This window comes from Sciurus vulgaris (genome assembly GCF_902686455.1).
Source record: "Sciurus vulgaris genome assembly, chromosome: 10".
Lineage (NCBI taxonomy): Eukaryota > Metazoa > Chordata > Mammalia > Rodentia > Sciuridae > Sciurus > Sciurus vulgaris.
In genome coordinates this window covers 66,272,398-66,298,243 of record NC_136470.1, presented here as the reverse complement: position 1 = coordinate 66,298,243, position 25,846 = coordinate 66,272,398, and the positions used below count along the sequence as shown (strand labels likewise).

The window sequence follows — 25,846 nt, the reverse complement described above, 5'->3', positions numbered from 1 at the left end:
GAGCTATTAAATTTAAATATGTGCATTTACCTACATATGTATAGTACTTGGTAATTTGCATATATTTCTGCTTTTGAACTTTTTAGCAACCTTATGAGGTCAATCTTATGAAGACAGGTGTTATGTCTTTTATTTTACAGATGAGGAAAGTGAAATTTGGAGATTTTTGAATGACTTGCCCAAAGTTAATGAGTCTGTGAATTCCAGTTCCCTGAATCCAGTGCCAGTACTCCGTTATACTACCCAAGCTTGATTTGTTTTGCAAAATAAAATAGAATGACCAGAAAAAATATGATAGAAATATTAAAATAAATTCTCTGGATCTCTTTATTTATCAAAAAAATTTAAATTATAATCACCAAATATCTTGCATTTTAATATACTTCCCCTCTTCTTTCCCATATTTTGTATACTTGTGCTATCTTGAACCATAGGTCTCATTTAATTCTAATTCTTTTTGTTGTTTCTAAAATAGAGCTTCTCTTGTTATTTAAAAACCATGAACTGCAGCTGGGGTGAAGCTCAGTGTTAGAGCAAGTAATTGGCATGTATGAGGCACTAGGTTTGATTCTCCAGCACAGAACAAAAACAACAAAGTATAGACTTTGGAGCTAGGCAGAGTGGAATTCAAATCCTGATTCCACTGCTTACTAGCTTTATACGCTTAAAAGAACTAATTCAGATATCTGTGTCTCACCTACATCCATAATGAGGAATGGTTATATACAGAAAATGATGGGTGGATGGATATCATATATACCATAATGTTATTTTTCTTGAATTGAACAAAGTAATATATGTGGAATTGCTTAGCACATGCCTGGTTCACAATGAACTCTCAAATGTTTATTTAGTGAATGAATATTAATTCTCTTCTCCTGACTCACTGTGTCATCTTAGACCAAATACTTAATAACTCTGAACCTCAGTTACCTCATCTATTGGGATAAAAATATTTGTACTGCAGAGTTTTCAAGAGGTTACATAATATAATTCATGTGAGAGTTCTAACCATATAACTTTCACTGAATAAATGTTTGTGTTCCTTCTTCTTCTTTATTTTATTTTTGCACAGCATTTAAACTTTCCTATCTACCTTTCGGTTCTCAGGATCATGGTCGATCCTCTTTCCCACCTGCTAGTGCTCTCCTCTTGGTACTTAGACCTCTCCTTTCTAGACTTCCTATTCCTGTTTTCTCTGGTACTCTTTCTGTAGTTCTCTGTTTTTGATTCCTGGCTGCCTTATGTTCTGAATAACATCTACATAAGTGTTTTTATGAGTCAAAGATGCCAGAGATCTCTTTATGTAAAGAACTTTTCATCAGTAAAATGTGGGATGTCTTGCCTCTTGATTACCTCCCTTCTCCATTTGTGTGCACAAATCCATGTGCACATCACACACACACACACACACAAGCCTACGCAAGAATTATGCATCTGATCACTTCTTAACCCATTCTTTGTGTTTATATTTATCTTTGTATTTATAGTTAATTCTTTACTTAGTTTCAGAGCATCAAAAATAATTGAGTGTGTAAATCAACAGAAATCTAAGAGAGAAAAAGAATATAAAAAGGGAGATGCTGAGATCTGACAGCTAGACATGAACCATTTAACTCTCTTAGACCCAGCACTCTCTCAAGTGTACTAGCCAAGCCTATACTTGTTCTAAGCAGTTTGTAACTCTCTCTTCTTTCCCACCAGGCCCTCTGCTACATGGTGTCAAGGTGTTTCTGAGTCCATCTGGTGATCACTTTATAGCCTGAGGCAAAAGGATTGATGGTGTGTGCTCTGCTTTTCCTAGCTTGTGTAATGCAGATGCTATTCCTGCTCTGCTCACTCACATAAATGTTTAATTCTACCTAGAATCTTACAAAGCTTGAACTGTACCCCAGGAAAGTCAGGCAATAGGGCACCCTCCAGGTAAAGAAAAACAAAAAGGAACAGAAAGCTGGAGATACCTTTTTCTCTCTCTCTCTCTCTCCTCTCTCTCTCTCTCTCTCTCTCTCTCTCTCTCTCTCTCTCTCTCTCTCTCTCTCTCTCTCTCTCTCTCTCTCTCTCTCTCTCTCTCTCTCTCTCTCACAGATACACTTTGGTTTTCTTTGGCTGAAGTTGTTCTCTGTGCACCAAAACAATATAAACAAAGCTATCTTCTCTTTATACTCTGCATTTCAGCACTACTCTGCTAACTGTTTTTCCTTTGAATCTCTGCCTTTCCTGAGGCCTTCTAGGGTCTCTCAAACTTCTAGAACTTCCAATGAAAGGTTGATTTCTGAGGGCCAGAAATCAAGACAAGATGGTTGCTTTCTGATTCCCCAAAGCCATATTTTCTCAAGGCCTGCTGAATAGATTTAATCTTCATCTTGAGCTTTGACCAGGGCAAAGAGGACAACGTAAAAACAGGGGGAACTGAATCCCTGTGCATTTCAGAGTCTGAACTGTGTGGCCATTTCAGGCCGCCAGTCCCTGTGAGAATGTCGTGCATTCTATGGTCCATCAATTTTAAGAACTCCCAGCCAGCATAAAATGAGAAAGAGGTTTATTGAGAATTTGGGGTAATACTACTCTCGGAGGGAAAACATTTCAGCTATTGGAAATATAATTTCCAGTTTCTTAATTTGAAAGTTCAGTGAGTGATTCTTATGTAATTCTCTCCCATCTTGTTGGGCGTTTATGTGTGATTTTACATAGTGGCTTTTCTGGGGGGCCCTGAAACATTGCGCACCTTACAGATTTGTGATCACGGTCTCTCCAGCAGGCAAAAGAAATGCCTGGGGCCTTTTCAGTTTTTTTAGAGGAGAAACAAGTGTAAGGCTGTTAGTCTGATTCTAACTTTTACTGCATTTCTCCTGAGAATAACTCCACAGCAAGAGCAGCAATTTCTTCCCTGGAAAATCTCAGGATGCAAGATAAAATAGTTCAGTTCATACCAGGAGACAGGGCTTTTAAAGCTTTCTGTACATCATGGCTGGTTTCCTGAGGCCAGGGCAGAGGAATCCGTGAACTGGGCTGCCTGTGCGAAGCCCCAGCAGTGAACATGTACATTGGACTCACCCCTGGAGTGTTGAAGACTCCTGGGCTTGCCAGAGTCTGCTGCCTGAGTATTCCTGCAGATGGGCCTGAGAGGCTGCCTCTTTAAGGAATTCCCTGTGAGATTTTTCCTAGTTTGGGAGCCACAGTTTTAGAAGGATATTTAGGATGACTAAACGTGTAACTGAACAGATAGGTATTAAGACCGTAATTATGGGAAAATAATTGAATGGTGTCTGCATCACAGACTGTTACCTCTGAAATGCACTTTTCTTGTCATCTACTACACGCCTCGATTTTAAAAATGCCAACCACAGAAACCCAAGGAAAAACAGTTTGTCAGACTTGTATGTTAGCACCTGTCCCTCCATACCAGGGATGAGCAAACTTTTCAATAGGACAAAAGTAGTAAATATTTAATACTTTGAAGGCATATAACACCCATGGCAACGAGACTCTGCCATTGCAGCAGAAAGCAGTCACAGACAAGAAGTAAATATTTGGGCATGTGTCCCAATTAAATGTCATTTTTAAATACTGAAATTTGAATTTTATATGGATTTCATGTACAATATAATATTGCTTTTGTTGAAAAATTTTTAACCACTTAAAAAGGCAAAACTCATTCTTAGCTATGCACTGTACAAAATCAGGCAGCAGGTCAAATTTGGCCCATGTGACACAGATTGCCAACCCCTCTTCTACAGTTCTGTTGGTTCCAACTTAAATATGGAAAAGAATAAACAGCAATCTTAGGGAATAATTATATGCACAGTATAATCATATATATATATATATATATATACACACATATATGATATAATCCAAAATTTTTGTTCAGAGAAGACATCTGTGGTAAATTTCAAATCTTACATTTTACAAGCAAAAACTCTTAGAGATGAATATAGCAGAAAGAGAAGGACTAAAAGAAATTAACATTTAGTGAGTACATGACATGTCTACACACTATTCAACAGTCAAAAGCAGGGAACTAGAGCATCTAAAAGTAATGAGCGTTAACAGTAAAAGCAAATCTAAGTCATTATTGATTTTTATCAGTGTAATAACCATTTCCTAAACAGTGGCCTCCCCTTTACTCTTTAGTATTGCTTTGTTGTATTGTTCCAGTGTAGTGTTGGACATATAACAGCTATCAAATTAAATTCTTTATTTTGCTTTTTACTCAAAGGAGCTGGTACATTAAATAGAAATCTACAAAAGGAGAACCATCCTTCCTGTATCTGTGGTCTCTCTCTCTTTCTCTCTACACACACACATTCTCTCTCTCTCTCTCTCTCTCTCTCTCTCTCTCTCTCTCTCTCTCTCTCACTCTCTCTCTCACACACACACACACACACACACACACAAAGAATTCAGCCCTTTATGAAGTCTCAAGGAATATCAAATTATCTGCTGATCTTATTTGGCTTTTCACTATCAAATTTGTAGAGTTGTCAGTGGATCCATGAAACAGTCACACTCTGACCATTCCTTTAAAGTACTTGATTTTAGTTTATTCCTTGAGTTTAGTTGCATTGATTTGCCTTTCTGAAATTATTTGACTGGTTTTTAAACTATGTGTTAAGGAATACTGATGTTCCTGAAACTGGCCTTAGCTTTTAAGCCACTAAAGTGAAATACTGGTAATCTTTTCCTGATTTATATGGGGATATTTATATTACCTAGTAGGATTTTGTTGAGTGAAGGTTGTCCCATAAAATATTCTTAAATTATTTTTGGTGTCTGCACCATTTTTCTAAATTAAAACCTAACAATTCACTGAAGGATAAGCACAAAATCACATAATCAAATATTTTGCTTTCTGAATTTAGATTTGTCAATCAAACAGTTTTGGGAATCTGTGTCCTGGATTGTCATTTGGAAAATTTAGTAGTGTCTTTTCCAGAAAAGAGAGATGAAATCTGCATGATTTTGATTAAATCTGATGAAATTACTTTAGAACATTTCTTCAACCAAATATCATTTTAAATGTATATCTTAAGTTTCTTCAACCCTGAGAAAAATGTATTTGTGCTAGTTTAGGAATAATTATATACTCCTATTAACCTATACTCACCCAGGCACTTTCCTCCAATTATTCCTGAACACATTTTACCCCCACATGTTCACATGCACCACACACTCATGTACTGCTCACATCCCTTTTATCTTCCCAGTACTTCTCATCCTTACATTGCTTTATGACTTCTGACTTTGGCTACTTTGATATTGAGAAGGACAGATTTCTCAATGGATTGAGTAGGAAGAGGGGGTGGTCAAGTCCTTCATTCTTGAAATTCCATCTGTTTTGACTAATATGGATCCAACTTAGTCATGCTCCTTCCAGTGTTTACCTAGTGCCACCTTAGCCATGCAGTCACATGTGGCCAGCACCCCGATTTCCACAGCAATGGCCCATGGCTCTGTTCTGTGATAGCACACAACATATCTCTAGGTAGATACTCCCATAGATTAAGAGTTGAATGTAGAGACAAAACTTTTTCATTATCGCTAATGAAAGTACCTTGATCACCAGCCCAAGTCTGAATCTAAAACCCTTTGTTCATCTGGAATTATTTCAGGACCAGAAATACTGGTTTTAAAAATCCCTGAAACATGTTTGGTTCCCTGATTCTTAAAAGAGGACTAAAACTCATCACTCCATTGTCAGGAGTGACAACTCCAGACTTTAGGGAATCTGAAGCTTTTCTATAGCCAGCCACCTTTGCAGTCATATGCTTTTGTCTACTCACTTATTCTCAGATTTGTGGAGTGCCTGGTGACCACCTCTCAGAATGATCACAGCATTTCCTATAAAAATGCAGCCTTTTATAGTGAATATGTTTCAAGATCCACCAGCCTAAACAAACTGTGTGCCCATCCTGAGCACCAGCAAGGCTGATTTCTTTCCTTTTTGGGTGGGGGGTGGTGTGTGGGGTGTGACTCTACTTTAGGCTATTGCAATCCTGGTAGCTTTTCCTTCTTGTTTTTATTTTTCCCCATGGCGTGATTTGCTTGGCTTCTGTGATCTCCCTATGCCCCACTCTATTACCTTCTTGTTTGCTTCAGGACATTCTCCCTCATGCTGTCCTTCCTTCACATCTTCCCTGTGGTCTGTCTCCTCTGCCCCTCAACACATCAGGTCAGGCAGTGTGGCCAAGGAACACTTCTAAGTTTGCCTGTTTGTGAAATCACATGCCAAAAAGAAATGATTTGAGAGTTTTAACTTCATTCACCTTGAAATTGAAAGTTTTTTAGGCAACCAGGAAACTAAAACTGCTTTAGCAGTTAAGATGTTGATATAATTAGATTTGGCCTTCCAGAAACCAACATTATTTTAAATTAGTACACAAGGAAGGAAAAAATGAGGAGTTTTGAAAACCTAGCAATTTATGGAACATATTTTCAAGACCTCCTGCTTAGAACTTTCCCAATTATTATCTGAAAAAGTGGGTCATTATTGTCCTCATCAAGAATTGGATCAGCAAGTTTAGAAGTCCACTTAGCTTTACCCCAAATGCACCCAAAGACTTATAGTTTGCCTTGTACTCAGTCCAGGATTAGGGTGTGTGTGTGTGTGTGTGTGTGTGTGCTTTATAAATATAATATATGTAAGATTTTATAAATTATAATGACTTTTTATCCATACCTGCATTTTTAATGTCACATCAAGACTCACATATTAGTAAGAATGATTTTCTGTCACAGTATTTGTTCATATGGATTTACTCACTTCCTATTGCCCCAGACATTCAGATAAATTAAGTCAGAGCTGTGCAAAACATGACATTTGAAATTGTCACCTCTGCCTTCCCCTCACAGTGTCCTCTTCTTCCATTCTAATCTGCCAGGTTTCCAAGAACCAATTCCCACAACTACCCATTCTGATTGCCTGCAAGCTGAGAAATCCCTTAGGTTTTAATCAAAAATTAAGACATTAGCTGATAAAAGGTAGAACCACTTGCATTAATATTTGCATTGTAAAAGGAGTCTTAATGGAAAAATAATTAAGCTTTAAAGACTGATATCTTTAAGGCAATTTATCCTGCCTGGCAATCTGTCAAATCTCCCCACACAAAGCCTCTGCTTTGCATCACCTTCTCTACCCACACTTCAGGTTGCCACATATACTCTCAATGTAATTCTACAACAACACAACAAAAATATGTGATGGGACATCTATGAATCCTACATGAGATGATCTGAAGAAATTTTAAATCACTCATTTTTTTATACATCAATTTACTCTTAGAGAATCTTCCAGCTCTTTAAGGTCAGCCACCATCCACCTGTTATCCTCCAACTTCTCTAACAGTTTATCTACCCATTAAAGTTGCTCTGTAACAAAATCCACCTGTAATGGAGCAACGAAAGGTCATGTGCACTTCTGTGGACAACTTTGCAAGTAAATAACCTATTCTCAATAATTTTTATAATATGAAAATCTAGTGATCATACTGGGCAACACAGAGCAAATCATAGGATGGGGAGGAAAGTAAAGGACAGCTAACAATTGGGAGTTCAGACTCAGGCTTTGTTTGGAGTTCTAAGCAGGCGAGAACATAGTCCACACAGGATTTTGTCAGGAACTTAGTGTCTAGAATTGGTAGGTATGATGGAGGTCAATCACAGAAACAGAACTGAGTCTTTGAAAATATAGTATAATGGATTAAAACATTATACTATTCCACCTCCTTCCCTCTCTTTATTTTTCTGTACTGGAAATTGAATCCAAGGATACTTTACCACTGAGCCACATCCCCAGCCATTTTTATTTTATGGTTTTTTTTTTTTTATTCTGAGATGGGTCTTGCTAATTTGCTTAGACTGTCTTTCAATCTGTGATCCTCCTTCCTCATCCACCTGAGTCACTGGGATTACAGGCATGCAAGCCTGGCTAAAACATTAGACCATGTACTATCTATATGATGTTAGAAAGTTCCTTAACTTCACTAAACTTCATTTGCTTCATTTGTAAAGAAAGAGAATGTAAACTTACACAGATGAATGAACTAGCATAGGTAAGTAGCCATGTGATACAAAGTATCACAACAAATAGAGCCTGAATTGTCAACTCAGGAATGGAAATCTAGTTCAATACAGAACACACATTCCCCTCAATATATTTCAACTTTCTTCCTTTAATCTCCCCTAATCCCAGGCCAAGTTGACTCCTGCAAGCTGGAGTGAATTGAACTCCTTTGATAGAAGAAAAGGGATGTTCATATGGATGTCAGACTACTAAGTTCATATAAATGGATACCAAATGTAGGAATTCCTGAGCATCACCTTAGGGACTTTATGAACATGGATTCCTAGATCTTAACCCTAGGTATTCTGATTCAGCAAGTCTATGAAGGACCCAGTTAGTGATTTGCATGGACAGCAGCTCCCATTGTGATTCCTGTGTAGATGATTTATGGATCACACTTTAAGAAACACTAGAAAAGATGCTGACAGGATCCTAACATGAGTTAATCACTACATATGGGCAGTATATTTGCATAATTTTTCTTAAGTGAAAGCAAAAGGGAAAATACATTGATTACATAGCTATATATTTGAAACAAAAAAAAAAAAAGAAAAATTTTTTTAATCCTGGAAAATATCTGGTGTAAAGAGTCCTTTAATAAAGGATATTGATCAATATGCTAGACAACATATTTGACTGAAGTTTATGAAATGCATAGAAAACATGTTCAAAAGGGTAATGTTTTTAATAGTCTTTATAGAAAAGCTGTGGTCTCACTTCAGTGAAGCCATTTCTAGGAAGTGCTGAAATAATTATGGTCCAAATGGCTTGCATTCTAAATACGTGATCCTTGGATGGAATCCAGAGACTCTTAAATAAATGGATAGTCATATGCGAGTAGATATGCCTTGCAATTATCAAGTATCTTAAACAAGCATTTGACAGGTCCTGGGTTGAAATCCATTAGCGACTGAATCTCTGGACAGTTGTGCTATGTGGTTGCAGTAAAGGCCTACGTGACAGAATGGGAGGCGGGGGGTGAAACCTCCCAAGCACACTGGCCAGCTACTCAGAGTAAGATGAAATGGCCCCAGCACAGAGCTGAGAAGTTACACAACCTTTCTCTCTGGTATAAATAAATGATTGAGTACATTTAAGTGCTTCATTGAGATCCAAAAAGTTCTGCTCCACGTAACAAGGAAAAAATAAGTACTGAATCTGATATTTTCACATGACAGGCATTAGTTATCACCTACTCTCTCTACCCTAAAAGTTCTCCATATAGACTCTATTAATTATATACATTTGAGCACGGAGGACTTAGCTCAGTGATAGAGCACTTGCCTAGCATGCGCGAGGCCCTGGGTTCAATCCCCAGGGCTGAAAAACGATGTATATATATGCATTTGAGAGAATGATTTTATGATTTATGCCTGTTAGCAACTCCTACTGAGGGGAGAAGTACTAAGCCACTAGGAAACTAAAATTTCCCAGTGAGACAGAAAGATAAGCTGACTTTTCTTGGTCTGAAGGAATGTAGAAAAAGAAATGAACTAGAACAAAGGATGAATTATTTATTTCTATCTGCACTGCAGACCTCTCTCCATTTCTTTTAAGACTCATAGTTCATATCATTTAGGAAACTTGGTTTGGGATCATTCCCAAATTTTCATCTATAAAGGGACCTGACAATAGCAGGGCACTGTGGTTTTTTGGTAATGGTGCTACATCAAGTTTTACAGCCTATTAGTCAGGGATAAAACATGGAAAGAAGGGTCCAGACTGGTAGGAAAGGTGATGGTAACAACCAGATGAGGGTCGAGTTCATGGTTTAGCCCAACTTCAGTTCTTGCTGGGGACAGAGTGCAATCTGACTGCCAGTGGCAAAGACGGAAGAGCTATCAGGCAAACTGATGCCACAGCGGGAAGAATAGGTAGGGAAAAATGGACCTACAGTGTTATTAACAGTCTTACTTTGGGGTTATAGGATTAGTAAGTAGTTAGGGAATTACCTCTCATATTATGTTACCTTACCCTGCTTGAATTTTTGACACAGATCATGTATTACCTTTAGAATAAGAGAGTTTAAAAAAGTGGAATTGTATTCAATAATTTCAGTATAGGAGGAAGATCTACCTACAGGTACTGCCACCTCTGAGATCCAGACCTCTGTCAACAGTGGAGAAAGGGCCTCTAACCATTGGCCAGATCCAGTCCTCCTGCTTGGACTGGGCCTGCAGTTTCCATTCTTGAAAACCACAAGGGGGCAGCAAAGGCGGTAGATTGGATGGAGCACAATGCCCATGTGCAATCACTGGAACCCCTAAATGGCCACTTAATTAGAAAATTTTCCTAATTTTATAAAATATCAACTTGCTTGCCGCTATTCTTCATGTCATTTGGAATTGCTGTCTTATTTCCCTTGATTTGTCTTTCTTATGCCAGCAGTAGAAAAATCTCAAAGATTTTTTTTTTTTTCTTTTTTTTTTTATTGTGAGAAACTTGCCCTTAGGACACAGCTACTGGGGCAGGTAGATCTTCCTCCTATACTGAAATTATTGAATACAATTCCACTTTTTTAAACTCTCTTATTCTAAAGGTAATACATGATCTGTGTCAAAAATTCAAGCAGGGTAAGGTAACATAATATGAGAGGTAATTCCCTAACTACTCACTGATCCTATAACCCCAAAGTAAGACTGTTAATAACATTGTAGAGACATCATACATATACAACTAAATGTATTAAAAATCATATATATTATATATATAGATTGATATAGATGCATCATTGTGTGCATATAACTTTTCTAACACAAAGAACATACTGTATATAGTATTCCAGACTATACATAGCATTCCATATTTTTATGACTGGATGACATTACATTATATGAATTAAATTTTCTTATGTGAATTAACTTATATAAACAGCATGACACATAGGAAGTACTTAATAAGTACTATGTATAACAATACTAAATTTTTTCAGAAAATTCTTTCCTTCCTTTGCTTTATGATTTTTCAACTCCATCGCCTCTCTGGAAAATAAAAAAATTAGTTTCACTATCTAAAATTTTCATTTGGTAGCGGTCATACTGTACTTACTCTGTTCTATTTCTTCCACACAACTTTATGTTTGTGCAGTTTTCATGCTGCCACTTATAATTGTTATTTATTCATTTTCTTTGATGTATAATATCTCACTGTGTGAAAGTACAATTTATTAGCTCTAATCATAATATGGGTGCTTCCTGTGTTGCAGTGAATATCACTGCACACAGTAATGAAATTGCTATATAATATGTATATTACAGATTTAGTAGATATTGCCAAACCATTTCCCAAAATGGCAAATCATCCTATTGGCTTCAAAAATTCAACTTTTTAAGGCATTTGTCCCATATATACCATATGTATTTTTTGTCTTGTTATTTATATATTAATTTTGTGGGCAAGAGTTTTGTGCTATGGAGAAATTTTTTTACTTTTTATACAGTCACAATGATGTCTCTTTTTTTATGATTTATTCATGGGTTGTTTAGAAAAGTGTTCTTTTCTTTAATATTATCAAACTCTTATGATTTGTATATGAGGTATCCCCCAAAGCTACTATTAATGCAGGAATATTCAGAGGTGAAATGATTGTATTGTAAGAACTGTAGTGTAAGCAGTCCATCCTATTTTGAATGAACTGACTAGGTGGTAACTATAATCAGTTGGGATGTGGCTGCAGGAGATGGGTCACTTGGAGTGTGCCCTGGAACGGTGCATCTTCCCTGCATCCACCCCTCTTCCTGAACTAGACATGAACTGAGTAACTTTCCTCCAATGGGCACTTCTACCATATCCAAGTTGGTCATCTATGGACTGAGATCCTGAAAACCATGAACTCCAAACAAACATTTCCTCCTCAAAATTGTTCTTTTCATGTATTTCAGTTATAGCAAAGCTAAAACTGGCTAAAATATTATTGCTTTGACTTTTAGTATTTATGGCTTAATATTTAATTTCATAACCTTTGATTCATCTGAATATGTTTTGGTGAATGACATGAGGTTATTATTTTTTTTTCAAAAACAATGTTCCAACATCATTCCAGCTTCAATAAGAGAAAAACACAATCCAATAGGTAGCTAGTTACAATACATACAATTATGGTTTTTCTGACTATGACTAATATCAGTTAAATTATAATAAAATGGACCATATTGACTAGAAATAAGAAAAGACAGCATCATAATAAACCTAACATAAAATTACACAGTGGAAAAAAATCACTCGTGGATAAATAAGATGTGAATGTGATTGATTATTCCTGGAGAGAAAGATCAAGATGGCAAAAATATATCCCTCTAACTTATCTATGAATCCAAAATAAACACAATCAAAAATAACAAATACTTATATTTGCTTTGTAAAAGAATTCTAAGATTCATAGGAAATAAATATGTGGAACAAATCAGAAAGTTTCTGAAAAATAACTATTCATATCAGTAGTTAAAATGTATTATAAAGCTATGATAATTAAAATAGTAACATACTGACCCAGAAGCTGATAAAAAGAATTTAAAAAAACAAAGCATGGCCAGAGTCAAGAAAAAAATCAAGTTTTAAATAAGATAAACATTTAAAATGACTGAGAAAAATATGATTAATAGCCTTAAAACTAGCAGACAAAATTCAAATATTGTTCCCAAAGCCTTCAGTCAGTTTCCTTTATTTCCACATGAAATTAAGTCAAAGTCTTCCAGAGCTGTCTGATGATGTTTATCCCTGATGAGAATGTAAGTTCCCTGAAAGTGAGGAGCCACACCTTTCTTCTCCTTCCTGTTTCTTGCACTTCCTGGCTGGACTGCTGGCTGGTACATGGCTGTAGTAGATACTTGCCAAATGACTACTTATAATTTACTAGGAAACTGTGCTTTACTATGCAGACCACAATCAACTTCCATATACATTTTAATGTATTCAGGTCTTTTTCTCCTAAAAGTTAATATTTTATTCAACATTCAGAGATATCCCCTCTCCATCCCCTTCACTTGCTCCATGGCTAATTTTTCTTTTTGCCTATAGTTATCGTCTCCTGATTTTAAAGACCTGGAAAAAATAAATTAATGGGTAAAGAAATGAAGCATGGGAGGGGGGCAAGTCGCTTTATACCTCGTTTGTGTGCCATTGTTTAGAAGGAGTCTCTATTTGAATGTCCTTTAAACATTCAAATTCAACAGATACGAAAATCTCAATTTATCCCTCTCACCCCTACCTCATTAAAATACCATCCAGGGGCATTAAAATATCACCCAACACCACTTTAATTAGTGAGGAGTTGGTGCAAGCAGCCCCTTCCCTCCACTCATCAGACTAAGACAGTCTTGTGAACTTCCTCCATTTCAACCATTTAAACCTCTGTGGTGGCCTTTTCTTCTCCCTTTGTTTTTATTTAAAAAGAAGTAGAGGAAACATCCTCATGCAGCGCTTTTTAAATGAAGTGACTTGTCAAGTCAGAGACTGTAGCAGTAATCTGAAAGGCAGTAAATTTAGCGACCCTCACTTGCACTGACAGCCTGTCGAGCTCTTGAAACATAAATAGCAGTGGAGACAAATCGCTGCTGTTTTCCTATTAAGCTTTGGCCCACTGGCCTCATAGCCTTTCAGGAGCGCGTGAGCCCAACCTGGGAGAGCAGCTGCTTTTAAGAGCAGGCGGGAGCTCTCTGGTTGGCTCCTGCTCCGCCTGGAGGTGTGCTCCTGACACTGCAGTTGGGCCCCACCCCACTGTGATCCATCAGCTTCACAGAAAGTCTAGAAATCCTGGGCCTGAACTGAGGGCCAGATCTGGTAAGCAGAGGCCTGTGATCCAAAGTGAACATCAAGAAGGCAATTTCTAGCTCATGCATTTTGGACTCAAATCAAGAAGCCAGTTGCCAGACCCCTTATTACTGTTGTGTTGACCCTGATTGACCACCAAAGGCCCCCACCTTATGTTAAATAGAAACATGTTAAGAACATCCCTTTAGTTCCTGCTTAAACCATTTTTTTCCTGCTCTGCTCCCAACCCTCACCCTTATGTTTCTCTTCATTACTTATGTATTGACTTTAAGCAAGAGCAGTTCTCTAAATTGGATCAAACAGCTCATTCAGCACAGCCTACCTGAAGAAGTGGAACTGGGATTTTGGGGTGAGCCCAAATGAGGTCACGACAACATTAGGACCGGTAAAGAAAGAATGGAGGACCAGGTGGGGTTATCATCTTCTGCTTTGTTTTAATTACATTTCAGAGGCCTCTCTGGCAGCCACAAAACCCTGCCTAGCAATCCTTCCACAGTGCAATTGCCCTGCTGAGTTTAACACACTCGCTTACAAAAATGCCAATTGATTTATGTGACTCTCGAAAACAGCAACCGCTGCTCTCATTTCTCTTGATATTTAATCCTCAGCCATGGCAAAATCACTAATGACAAGTCAGGTATTACCCCCGCAGCTCTGATGACAATGGCGAAAGATCTTGGTTGTTGCTGCCTCTGTCCAGCAATTCAAATTTTTCCCTACCTCCCCTATTAAGAAGCAGGCTGGAAAACAACCAACAACTGCAGGAATCCTTATTTCTGTCTTATTCCCTCAAAACTCTTTTTAAGTATTTTTGGTATATATTATTTTCCTCTTTTTAAGTTTGACCTCTTTTGCATCTTCTACCCCATGCCCTTTGGGTAGTAAAAGTGAAATAGGACAGTGCGTGCGTGCTTTATGACATAGTGATTCTATTAGTCCATTTTCCACTGCTACAAAAAATACCTGAGGCTAGCTTATATATAAAGAAAAGAGGTTTACTTTAGCTCATAGTTGTGGAGGTTGGAAGTCCAAACAGTATTGCAGTCACTCTGCTAAGGGTCCCCTGGTTACATCAGATCATGGTAGATGGCATCATGGTAGGCGCATGTGAAAAAGGGAGGGGTCACAGGGCAAGAGAAGGAGAGAGCGGGAGGGGCCAGGCTCACTCTCTCATAACAACCTTCCATCCAGAACTAATATGAGAATTAATCTGCATCCCTCATAAATACATAAATACTGTCCTCTTCTAAGAACAGTGCCCGTAATGACCCAATCACTTCCCATGAGGCTGCACCTCTTAAAGGTTCCACATTACCTTCCCTAAGGTCACCACTTTGGAAACCAAATTTCCAACACATGAGTCCTTGGGGGACATGCTCAAATCATATCCAACACGTGACAATGCTACATCAGATGAAAGTTAGGAAGCTCCTACTGTGGTGGTTTGAATTACCGTTGGTGTGCAGGAAACACATTCAAATCCAGATTCAACATGAACCTCTTATCAACCCTGTATTTCCAAGTGCCTATGGAAGGTACTTGACAGAATATCCCCAGAACACCTGAAACAAATATGTCAAGAATGACAGTCATTAATTTACTCCAAATTAAGCACTTCTACTTAATTTCCCAAGTGGTACCAACTGCATTTGCACCAGGAGGTCACTAGCTCCCAACCAACACACTACATTTTTTAAATATATTTCTTCATTCTTGAGAATGTCAGCATTTTTGTGCAATAGTGGGTTTATATTGCTAATGGAGGAGCTCCTAAAAAAATGAGTGGAGACTAAATTTTTAAATACCAATTTTTTCTCATTTATTGCTTTATTTGATTCTCTCAATAAGGAAGTTCAATGAAGTGGGCAAACCACAAAAAAGATGAAGTCTCTCTTATACCTTTATCTGTAACTGAGTTTCATTGCTTTGGAAATTCCCCAAGGGCCCCATTCCCAGCCTCCCAGTATATTCTTTAGAAAGTAATAGAACAGATGCAAAGAAGTAAGAATTCAGCAAAGTCTAGCATTTCCCAGCAATTCAATGATAAAAGAAAGCATGCCTAGTTAGGAATATGGGCTCCAAATATCCACAGACCTGGTTTAAAACCTCAACTCTCCTTGACTATTATTATAAACTCAGGAAAGTTCCTTGTCCACTCCAGATATGTGTTTCCTTGTGTTCCACATCTGTAAGCAAACCCCATAGTATCATGAATTAAATAAGATAATATATCTTGAGTGTTATTACTCAGTGTATTAGTACAGTTCTTGGAGAGTGTTTATTAAGTGATAGCTCATTCAACACTCATTCTACACCGTTTCTGGAACTTCCAGTAGTTTCTAACATTGTCCTGCACTCTGGTGGTAAGTGATGGGCAAAACCAGATGAGGTCCTTTCAGTGGTAAAGTCTTACAGTATAACCATAGCTATTCTTAGTGCAATTTCCCTCAAAGAACTAAACAAGGGGATCTAAACTTCAAGCATAGAATTTAGAAGGCCAGAACAATTTATAATCAGTAATAACAAGTATATAGTCAAGGTTTAGATTGGTAAAGAATACCATGACCCAGGACAAAAATGATGTGCAGGTGGCAGTCTCAGATCAGATGCTGAACTCAAACTGTCAGCTAGAAAAAAAAAAAAAAAAAAAAAAAGTATGTGAAGCAAAATTTCAAATCATAATGAATTGGATCTTTCAAGATGCCAGGAAAAAATAATGCCAGAGTGTTCTTCATTTTGCCCATACACATTCATTGAACCAAAGCCAGTTATGAATTTGCCTGACATTGTGCTTGTCACTGGTTTTTAGGTACTATAACTATACCCTTGCAGACTGCAGAAGGCATGGACCAATATACCAAATCCACACCCTGCTGTATCTTACTGTTTACACAGGGAATATTACTATATCTCAGTGACTTACCCCTTGCATCTCAAATATCTTAATAGTCAAATGCCTCTTTCTTAGGGAACTCTTCCTCCTTTCTTTTCCTTTCCTCAGGCTTAAAATCTTCCTCATTGCATCACCTCTGTGGTTTTTTTTTTTTTTTTTTTTTTTTTTTTTTTTTTTTCCTTTACTCCCTTCAATGCATTGCTCTTCCATATTCTTCTATGATTGTTGCTCTGGCAACTGTGACTGCTCCCTCCCCACCTTCTTTTCTTCAGGATCACTTACCACTCCTCACTCCTCCCTTTCAGTGATGAAAAGTGGGGATGAGAAGTGGTTTCCACCTTTGGACAGCAACATTGTCAAACACTAAGGCTGTCTCAGGTGAAATATGCAACTGAGAAACAAATCTTCAAAGGATCTGGAGGGAGACATGGCTGGAGATACAAACAGAACTCTATCACAGCCGTGCTTTCTGGAGTCTTTCTGTTCTTTCTCTCTTCCTTTTCTTAGGATTTGTGAATAGACCATGCTATGCAGAAAAGTAAGCAAGGAACAAAACCAGAAATAGGTGAACATGTCCTTAGGAAGAAAAGAAAGAAAAGTAAACATAAAACATATTGCAAGAACAGACACTTGTTACAGCATTTGAAATTCACCTAGGAAACTTCAAATGGCATCATTGATTTTGTGATCCTGCTTTTCTTTTATTGTTATAGGTAGAAGTTCATAGCTTGCTTGTGCTTACTTTCTTTGCTCTCATCTCCAAACCCAGAGTCATACAACACACACATACCTATACACATACCCTGCAGGATGAATTCCAGTTCTTGCTTTTCTTTAAACTACATGTGTTTGTGTTGATAGCTAATGTGTTTACAGCCACTTACTTACATGTAAATATTCTAATTGAGTTAGGGGGATGTCAGTGCCATTCCAAACACATCTTTGCTTTGGAAAAACATTGATGTACTGAGAAGTTATAAGTCTCATCTCAAAATAGTAAAAAAAAAATTGTTTCCTAATGTCCTTAGAATTCTACATTTATAACTGAAATACTCAAATTTAGCAAGTTCCCTAAATGGTATTTCTTACATCTCAAATAAAGGGAAAGAAAGACAGATATCATAACTATTATTAGGGTAATTGATTTTTTAAGAAATCTTTTTGATGCAAATAAAAGACAAGTTTTCATATCCTGGGAAAATTTCAAGAATAGTGTTCTGTTTAGTGAGCAAATATAGTAGGTTGATTGAATCTGCATGATGTTTCCTAAAAGTTCAGAGCAGAAGCTTATACATAAATAAGTAGCTCTGTGTGGGACAGAAGAAAGAGAGAGAAAAGAGGGAGAAAGTGGGAAGGGACAAGGAAAAGAGAGGAGGAGAAAAGGAAAGGGAAGAGAAAGAAAACACCAAGGAAATTAATTTAATTCCAATGAATGCTTGCTTAGGAACGCCTGGTTTGACCGTGGATTCTCAATAAATGAACATTTGAGTGCAAACTACAGATTTCATCAAAATGTCTTCCTCTGAAGGCATTGTACTCAAAGCAGCACCTGCAGACTTTAATTGGAGTTACCCTGGCTGACTTTCCTTCACATTGGGGGAACAACAAAGAGAACACTTTTCTCGTGTCATGAGCTCTAGGCTCTTCTTTCTGACTTATAAAGAAATATTAAAAGAACAATATGTACAAACTTGAGTAAATGGTGTCTAAGAAGGGATATGCTAATTATGCACAAGAGTTTGAAAGGTACAGACACTGAGGAGGAGGAGAAGTTATTCAGCACGGTAGCTGAATATTGCCAGGAGACACCAAAGCACATTAAGCGAAGGGAGATTTAAACTAAACACTAGATCCCAGAATAAATATAACATTCGGCTACATGAGCAAGCTGTGGAAACTGGTTGAGATGTTTAAAATGCCAAAATATTGAAATTTGCATTTCAAGTAAATATTTATACAAGGTCAGGAAATAATAGGAATCGGAAGGACCTGAGCTGTAGTCAGGGGCAAATCTTCAGAGAACTTCAACAACAGATTATGCGTTTCTGGTCTGAGGATCTTAAGTTCAGAGAGTCCAGGAAATTGTGGCTAGACCCTAGCCAAACTGACTTGAAAGAACTGGAGAACAGGTACACCCATGACACAAGCATACGGGGCAAAAGGGGAAAAGGAGAATCTGAGTGCATTTTAGAATTTTCTGTCTCAAAGTTAATGTGATCTATTCTATGCCTTAAAACAAGAACTACCATTGTAAAAGGAAAGGACCCGCACATCATAAGACCTGTGTTTGTGGGTGCCTCCACTGGTTTCTGAAACAGTGACTCCATGTGGCAGTCACGTCGTCGGGACATGGCTAATGAACTTCTGTCCCTAACAGCAGAGTTCTCCACACACCCTTTCTTCCCAACAAAGTGGTGCTCTATTAGAACCATTTATTTATTTATTTATTTATTTATTTATTTATTTTTTATTTTATTGTAAACACATGGGATACATGTTGTTTCTCTGTTTGTACATGGTGTAAAGGCATACCATTTGTGTAATCATAAATTTACATAGAGTAATGTTGTTTGATTCATTCTGTTATTTTTTCCCTTCCCCCCACTCCTCCCACCCCCCTTTTCCCTCTATACAGTGCTTCCTTCCTCCATACTTGCCCCCCTCCCTAACCCTAACTCTAACCCTAACCCTAACCCTTCCCTCCCCCCATTATGTGTCATCATCCACTTATTAGCGAGATCATTCGTCCTTTGGCTTTTTGAGATTGGCTTATCTCACTTAGCATGATATTCTCCAATTTCATCCATTTGCCTGCAAATGCCATAATTTTATCATTCTTTATGGCAGAGTAATATTCCATTGTATATATACATGCCACAGTTTCTTTATCCATTCATCACTGAAGGGCATCTAGGTTGGTTCCACAGTCTGGCTATTGTGAATTGAGCAGCTATGAACATGATGTGGCTGTATCTCTGTAGTATGCTGATTTAAGTCCTTTGGGTATAGGCCAAGGAGTGGGATAGCTGGGTCAAATGGAGGGTCCATTCCAAGTTTTCTAAGGAATCTCCACACTGCTTTCCAGAGTGGCTGCACAATTTTGCAGCCCACCAGCAAGTATGAGTATACCTTTCTCCCCACATCCTCGCCAACAACCTGTTGTGGCTCGTATTCTTGATAATCACCATTCTAATTGGGGTGAGATGGAATCTTTAGGGTGGTTTTGATTTGCATTCTCTTATTACTAGAGATGTTGAACATTTTTTCCATATGTTTGTGATTGCTTATAGATCTTCTTCTGTGAAGTGTCTATTCATTTCCTTAGCCTATTTGTCAACTGGATTATTGAATTCTTGGAGTAGAGTTTTTTGAATTCTTATAGATTCTGGAGTTAGTGCTCTATCTGAAGTATGATTGCAAAGAGAGTCTCCCACTCTGTATGGCTTTCTTCGCATTGCTGTAGTTTCCTTTGCTGAGAGAAAGCTTTTAGTTTGAATCTATCCCAGTGGTGATTCTAGCTTTTATTTCTTGCTCGCTATGGGAGTCCTGTTAAGGAAGTCTGGTCCTAAGCCGACATGTTTGAAGATCTGGACCTACTTTTCTTCTATAATCTGCAGGGTCTCTGGTCTGATTCAAGGTCCTTATCCATTTTGAGTTTAGTTTCATGCATGGTGAGAGATAGGGTTTAGTTTCATTCTGGTGCATATGGATTTCCAATTCTCCCAGCACCATTGTTGCAGAGGCTATCTTTTCTCCATTGCATATTTTGTGCCCCTTTGTCTAGTATGAGAAAATTGTATTTATTTTGGGTTTGTGTCCGTGTCCTCTATTCTGTACCATTGATCTACCTTTCTATTTTGGTACCAATACCATGCCGTTTTTGTTACTATTGCTTTGGTCGTACAGTGGAGATTCTGGTATTGCAATACCCCCTGTTTCACTCTCCTGCGAAGGATTGCTTTAGCTATTCTGGTTTTCTTATTCTTCCAGATGAATTGCATAATTGCTTGCTCTATTTCTGTAAGGTACGTAATTGGGATTTTAATTGGAATTGCATGAATTTGTATAGCACTTTAGGTAGTATGACCATTTTGACAATATTAAATTCTTCCTATCCAAGAACAGGAAGATCTTTCCATTCGTCTAGGTGTCTTTAATTTCTTTCTTTAGTGTTCTATAGTTCTCATTGTAGAGGTCTTTCACCCTCTTTTGTGAGATTGATTCCCAAGTATTTATTTTTTTCGAGGCTATTGTGAATGGGGTAGTTTTCCTAATTTCTCTTTCTGAAGATTCATCACTTATGTATAAAATGCATTGGATTTATGAGCATTGATCTTGTAACCTGCTACTTTACTGAATTCACTTATGAGTTCTAAGAGTTTTCTGGTGGAATTTCCTGGTTCCTCTAAATATATAATCATGTCATCAGCGAACAGGGATAGTTTGAGTTCTTTTCCAATTCGTATCACTTTAATTTCTTTGGTTTGTCTAATTGCTCTGGCTAGAGTCTCAAGAATGATGTTAAATAGAAGTGGTGAAAGAGGGCATCCCTGCCTTGTTCCAGTTTTAGGGGAGTGCTTTCAGTTTTTCACCGTTTAGAATGATATTAGCCATGGGCTTCGCATAAATGGCCTTACAATGTTAAGGAATGTTCCCACTATCCCTATTTTTTCTACTGTTTTGAGCATGAAGGGGTGCTGTATTTTATCAAATGCTTTTTCTGCATCTATTGAAATAATCATGTGATTCTTGACTTTAAGCCTATTGATATGAACCATTTAAAGGGAAAGGGTTTTTATGACAGCATCTCTCCCAGAAATGCTGACCACCTTGGGTTATCTAGCTCCATTCTCTTAAGCCGTGTGAAGTGTTGGATCTGATGAGTTCTGTTATGTTTCTTAATTTAATTCATTAAGGTTGCCAAACCAAAATTACTATACACCTTCAAATAAGGTTTACAGATATGGAATCATCTTTACATCTTCTCATTATAATCTAGCACCACTCTCAAAATCAAAAGTTCTATTCCAACCTCTGTACTCCAGTTTCTGATTAGCTTACACCTATTTCAGCCTGTTAAATAAAAACTAATTGTCAACATTGCCATAGTTTTCAGAGTACTGATGTTCAGCTAGAAAATCTGTGGCATCAAACAAATACATGACGTATCTATAAATGTATGTCAAGCACAAGATATTTTTTCCCTCCAAGCCCAAATGCTGCCCAGTTACACCAGTAAAGTGGATTATTACTCTTTCTGAGATTTCTGTTTTCTTCCCTACTGCTTTTCACTCCTGTAACACAATCAGATCTGACTACTTGCTTGAAAGAGGGGAAAGAAGAAGAAAAGAACACAGACAGGAAAAATAGCTTAATCTTTATAAATAACATTCAGCTGTATACCACAGATCAATTCTAAAACATTTTCAATAGAAGAATGGGCTGGATAATGTGCAGAATTTCAGAACAAAATAATTTTATATTACTATTGCCTGTTGTTGCTGGGATTGCCAAGTTTCCTCCAAACTAGTGATACTGACATTGACAGAGACTTAAAGCTTAGAGCATTCCTGACAGTTGAGTTATAGAATGTTATCAAAGAGGTCCTACGTTCTGTTGGAAGCCTAGTTAACAGGCTTAGCTGACATATTTTAGACAGTGAATTCATGTCCATGCTGGCTGGCTGTTATGTTGATTTGGCCATCAGGGAATTTCCAGAAAAGGAAAACAGCTTGTGGCATTTCAGCAGAGCTATTAATTGGTACCACTTTAATGTAGGATGAGCAGGAGCAAGATTCCATGATGGTGGTGGCCGTATTCTTAACACCCTCTAGAACCTCTATCCTTACCCAATTGGCTGTGGAGTCTTGAAATTTGGGGGTGAAGAGGTTTCAATTCAACTGAAGTCTATAGGCCTTCTTAGCCCAAGCTCTGGCTCAGCTCTTCCTGCTGTCCAATCTCTTTTTTTCGCACCTTCTCTTTCCCCTTTTTTCATTTTCTCCCCTTTTACTCACTTCCTTATCCTTCTTTCTCTCAATCTATTCAGAAGGTTATTTAATCAGTTATGGTTCACCTGAGAGGAATTTAAACAAACTTTCTTATCTTGAAATTTCTTTACTAAAATGGACATAGTCAAATTTGTACATCTTTCCAGAGCTGTTATGTCCCCATCCTAGGTGCCACAATCTATCACAAAATGCACCATCAGCAGCACATTCTTGTGAATCTAACTCACCGGCCTGAAAATCTCAATGATGATATAGCTTGATACAAAACAAGGAACCCGTAGCAGCAAGACTGGGTTTAACACTTGATCCTTGTGAAAAGAATTCCACATAAGGTGGCAGAGTGATTTCGCAAAAGGAAGTTGCTTCTCTTTCTAACAGCTACTTAGAGGGAAAAGTGTAACTAATGATGTCAGTGCTTCACCCACACAACTCAGAATGCTTGACAACTTGTGTGGACCTCCCCACAATCCCTACTTTGTATCAAATCCTTAAATAATGACTAATGCATATAAATATATAAACACTCCAACTTTGTGCCTTATGACCAGGACAACTTAAATGGAACATGAGCTATCCCCAGAGCTTCCTGAAAGAGTGATCCAAAGTTGCTTTTGGGGGGACTCAGCTTGACATCACACTCTTGCTTGGCTTCCTTCTCTTCCATCTTTCCATCTTTCCACTCCTCTATCAGCATTCAGGACAACAGTTCCCATTTAATCACTTTTGCAAGACTTTGTCTTAGGATCTGGGTGTGTGGAATCTGACCACAGATAAAGCTCACTGTTGAAGTATTAAAAAGCCATGTCAGTTTATTGCTTTTTAAGAAGAAAAATAAGGCAGCCTGCTGTAACTTAGCCTTTAAAAAAAAAAAATCATGCAAACTTCTGTTTCCAGGAAGAGAATTTGAAGGAGAAGAAGAATATCTGGAGATCCTTGGCATCACCAGGGAGCAGTCAGGCAAATATGAGTGCAAAGCCGCCAATGAGGTCTCCTCAGCGGATGTCAAACAAGTCAAGGTCACTGTGAACTGTGAGTATGGCGGCAGCAGCAGCAGGTGCTACATGCTTGGGGCTCATGCCTCCACCTCCAGCAAGCTCTAAAGATTCCATTAACAAAAGAGCATCACAGTCGAAGCAGATGCTCTTGGTCAGGGATGCACATTTATACATCGGATACAGCCAAGGGCAGGACTTGGCCTTTGAATTTGATAATCAATGCTACCAATTCTAAATATAACCCATAATACATTTAACAATAGCCTTTGTCTTTTACTCAGGCTGCAGAATTAAGAAAACATGATCAGACAACACTAGCATTTCCGGCACTCACTATTCTGGTCTTTGTGGACACCGAGGTCATATTGCTTTGGAAAAAGCAACCATTCATATCTGCTTTAGCTGGAATTTCTATATTAATTCATTGTTTGTCAAAAGGGAATACACCAAGATTATATTTTATCCTCTGCTATTTAACTAATTGGCCTTGGAAACAAATTCAAACCACTGTGGTCAGATGCCATGTGTTCCTGATGGCTATCAGGGATACCTGATAAGTTAATTTCATTTATCTATTTGTCCCAAGTACAGGCATTAGAAAGGAAGATTTCACTAAGATGCATAGGTAAGTGAGCATACTTTGAACTTCTCAGATGAAAGGATCCTTAGATGTAGTTCAAAAGGGGAAGGGAGAGAGAGAGGATCTATAAGATATGTGTCACCAGCCAAGGAATAAAGAGAATTTGTTTACTTTATTCAGTTAGGAGTGTCTTTGTGTATCATTCAAATTTACATTTCTACATCACACAATTGGGGCTAGCGACAGTATCCTGACAGTTCTTCCTTTCTAGGAATTTCACATATATATGTACCACCACACATATACTCTACATACACGCACATACACACATATTCACACAAAACACACATACACATATTCACACAGGCACAAATATCTAAACCCATCTTTGAAAGTATACTTTAGGACTGGGTGTAGCTCAGTGGTAGAGGGTTTGCCTAGCATATATGAGGCACTGGGTTTGATTGTCAGCATTACATAAAAATAAATAAATAAAGGTCCATCAACAACTAAAAACAATTTTTTTTTAAATAAAGTATACTTTAGACCATGATGAGTTATATTCTGTCATCTCATGTCCTCCCAACAGTCAACTATGTGCCAGAGTCTGTATAAAGTCTATGCATTCTTCCCCAAAAACCTGGCAATATAGGCCTACTTGATGATTCTTTAAAATTTGAGAAACTGAAGCCTAAGGAGATGAAATAGACTATCTAAAGCAACATGGAAATCAAATGTAAGAATAAGGAGTCTCATTTAATTAAAAAAATTCATGCTCTCAAGAAGAAGAGAGAAGGAGGAATTTTCAATTCTTCATACCTACTATGTACAGCATAAAATTAAAGGATTTACTTTTTATTTAATCCTCTTAATAAACCTATGAGATAAAAATTATTAGTCTTACTTTAGAAATTAGGAAACAGTTGTGGAAAAAAACAATAAAATTAAAGGTGACTTACCACACACACACACACACACACAAAGAAATTAAGAAATGAGGCTAGAGAGCTGATGAGTCTTGCATGAGATGACCCAGTATGTTAGTCAACCTTCTGTCACTGTGACCAAAATGTTGATAAGAACAACTCTGGATGAAAACATTTATTTTGAGCTCGTGATTTCAGATATCCATCATCAGCTGACTCCATTGCTCTGGGCCTCGAGCGAGGCAGAACATCATGACAGAAGGGCATGGTGGAGGAAAGCTACTTAGCTCATGACAGCCACATAGGAGAGAAAGAGGAAAGGGTCAGGGACAAATAATCCAAGGCCACACCTCCAGTAACCTACTCCAGTGACCTACTTTCTCTAGCCACACCTACAATTATCATTCATTAGTCTATTTAGCTATCAATGGATTAATCCAGCAAATTGATTAATCCAGCAAATGAATTAATCTACTGATCAGGTCACCGCCCTAATTTTTACCTAAAATTCCTACCTCTGAACCTTGCTATGTTGGGGGTCATATATTCAAAACACAATCTTTTTAGGGGACATTCCAGATCCAAAACATAACACCCAGCCTACTCTTGGGCT

At 37.7% G+C, this 25,846-nt stretch overlaps 1 protein-coding gene across 1 annotated transcript in view; it reads left to right on the top strand.

Annotated features, from left to right (window-relative positions):
- Positions 1 to 25,846, top strand: part of LSAMP (limbic system associated membrane protein) — a gene marked incomplete at both ends in the record, with an annotated part of 309,093 nt that overhangs the window by 259,349 nt on the left and 23,898 nt on the right. Inside the window, one exon of the mRNA XM_079100425.1 lies at positions 23,627 to 23,761. Within this exon, the coding sequence (XP_078956551.1) occupies positions 23,627 to 23,761 (135 nt within the window). The remainder of the gene's footprint in view (positions 1 to 23,626; positions 23,762 to 25,846) is intronic.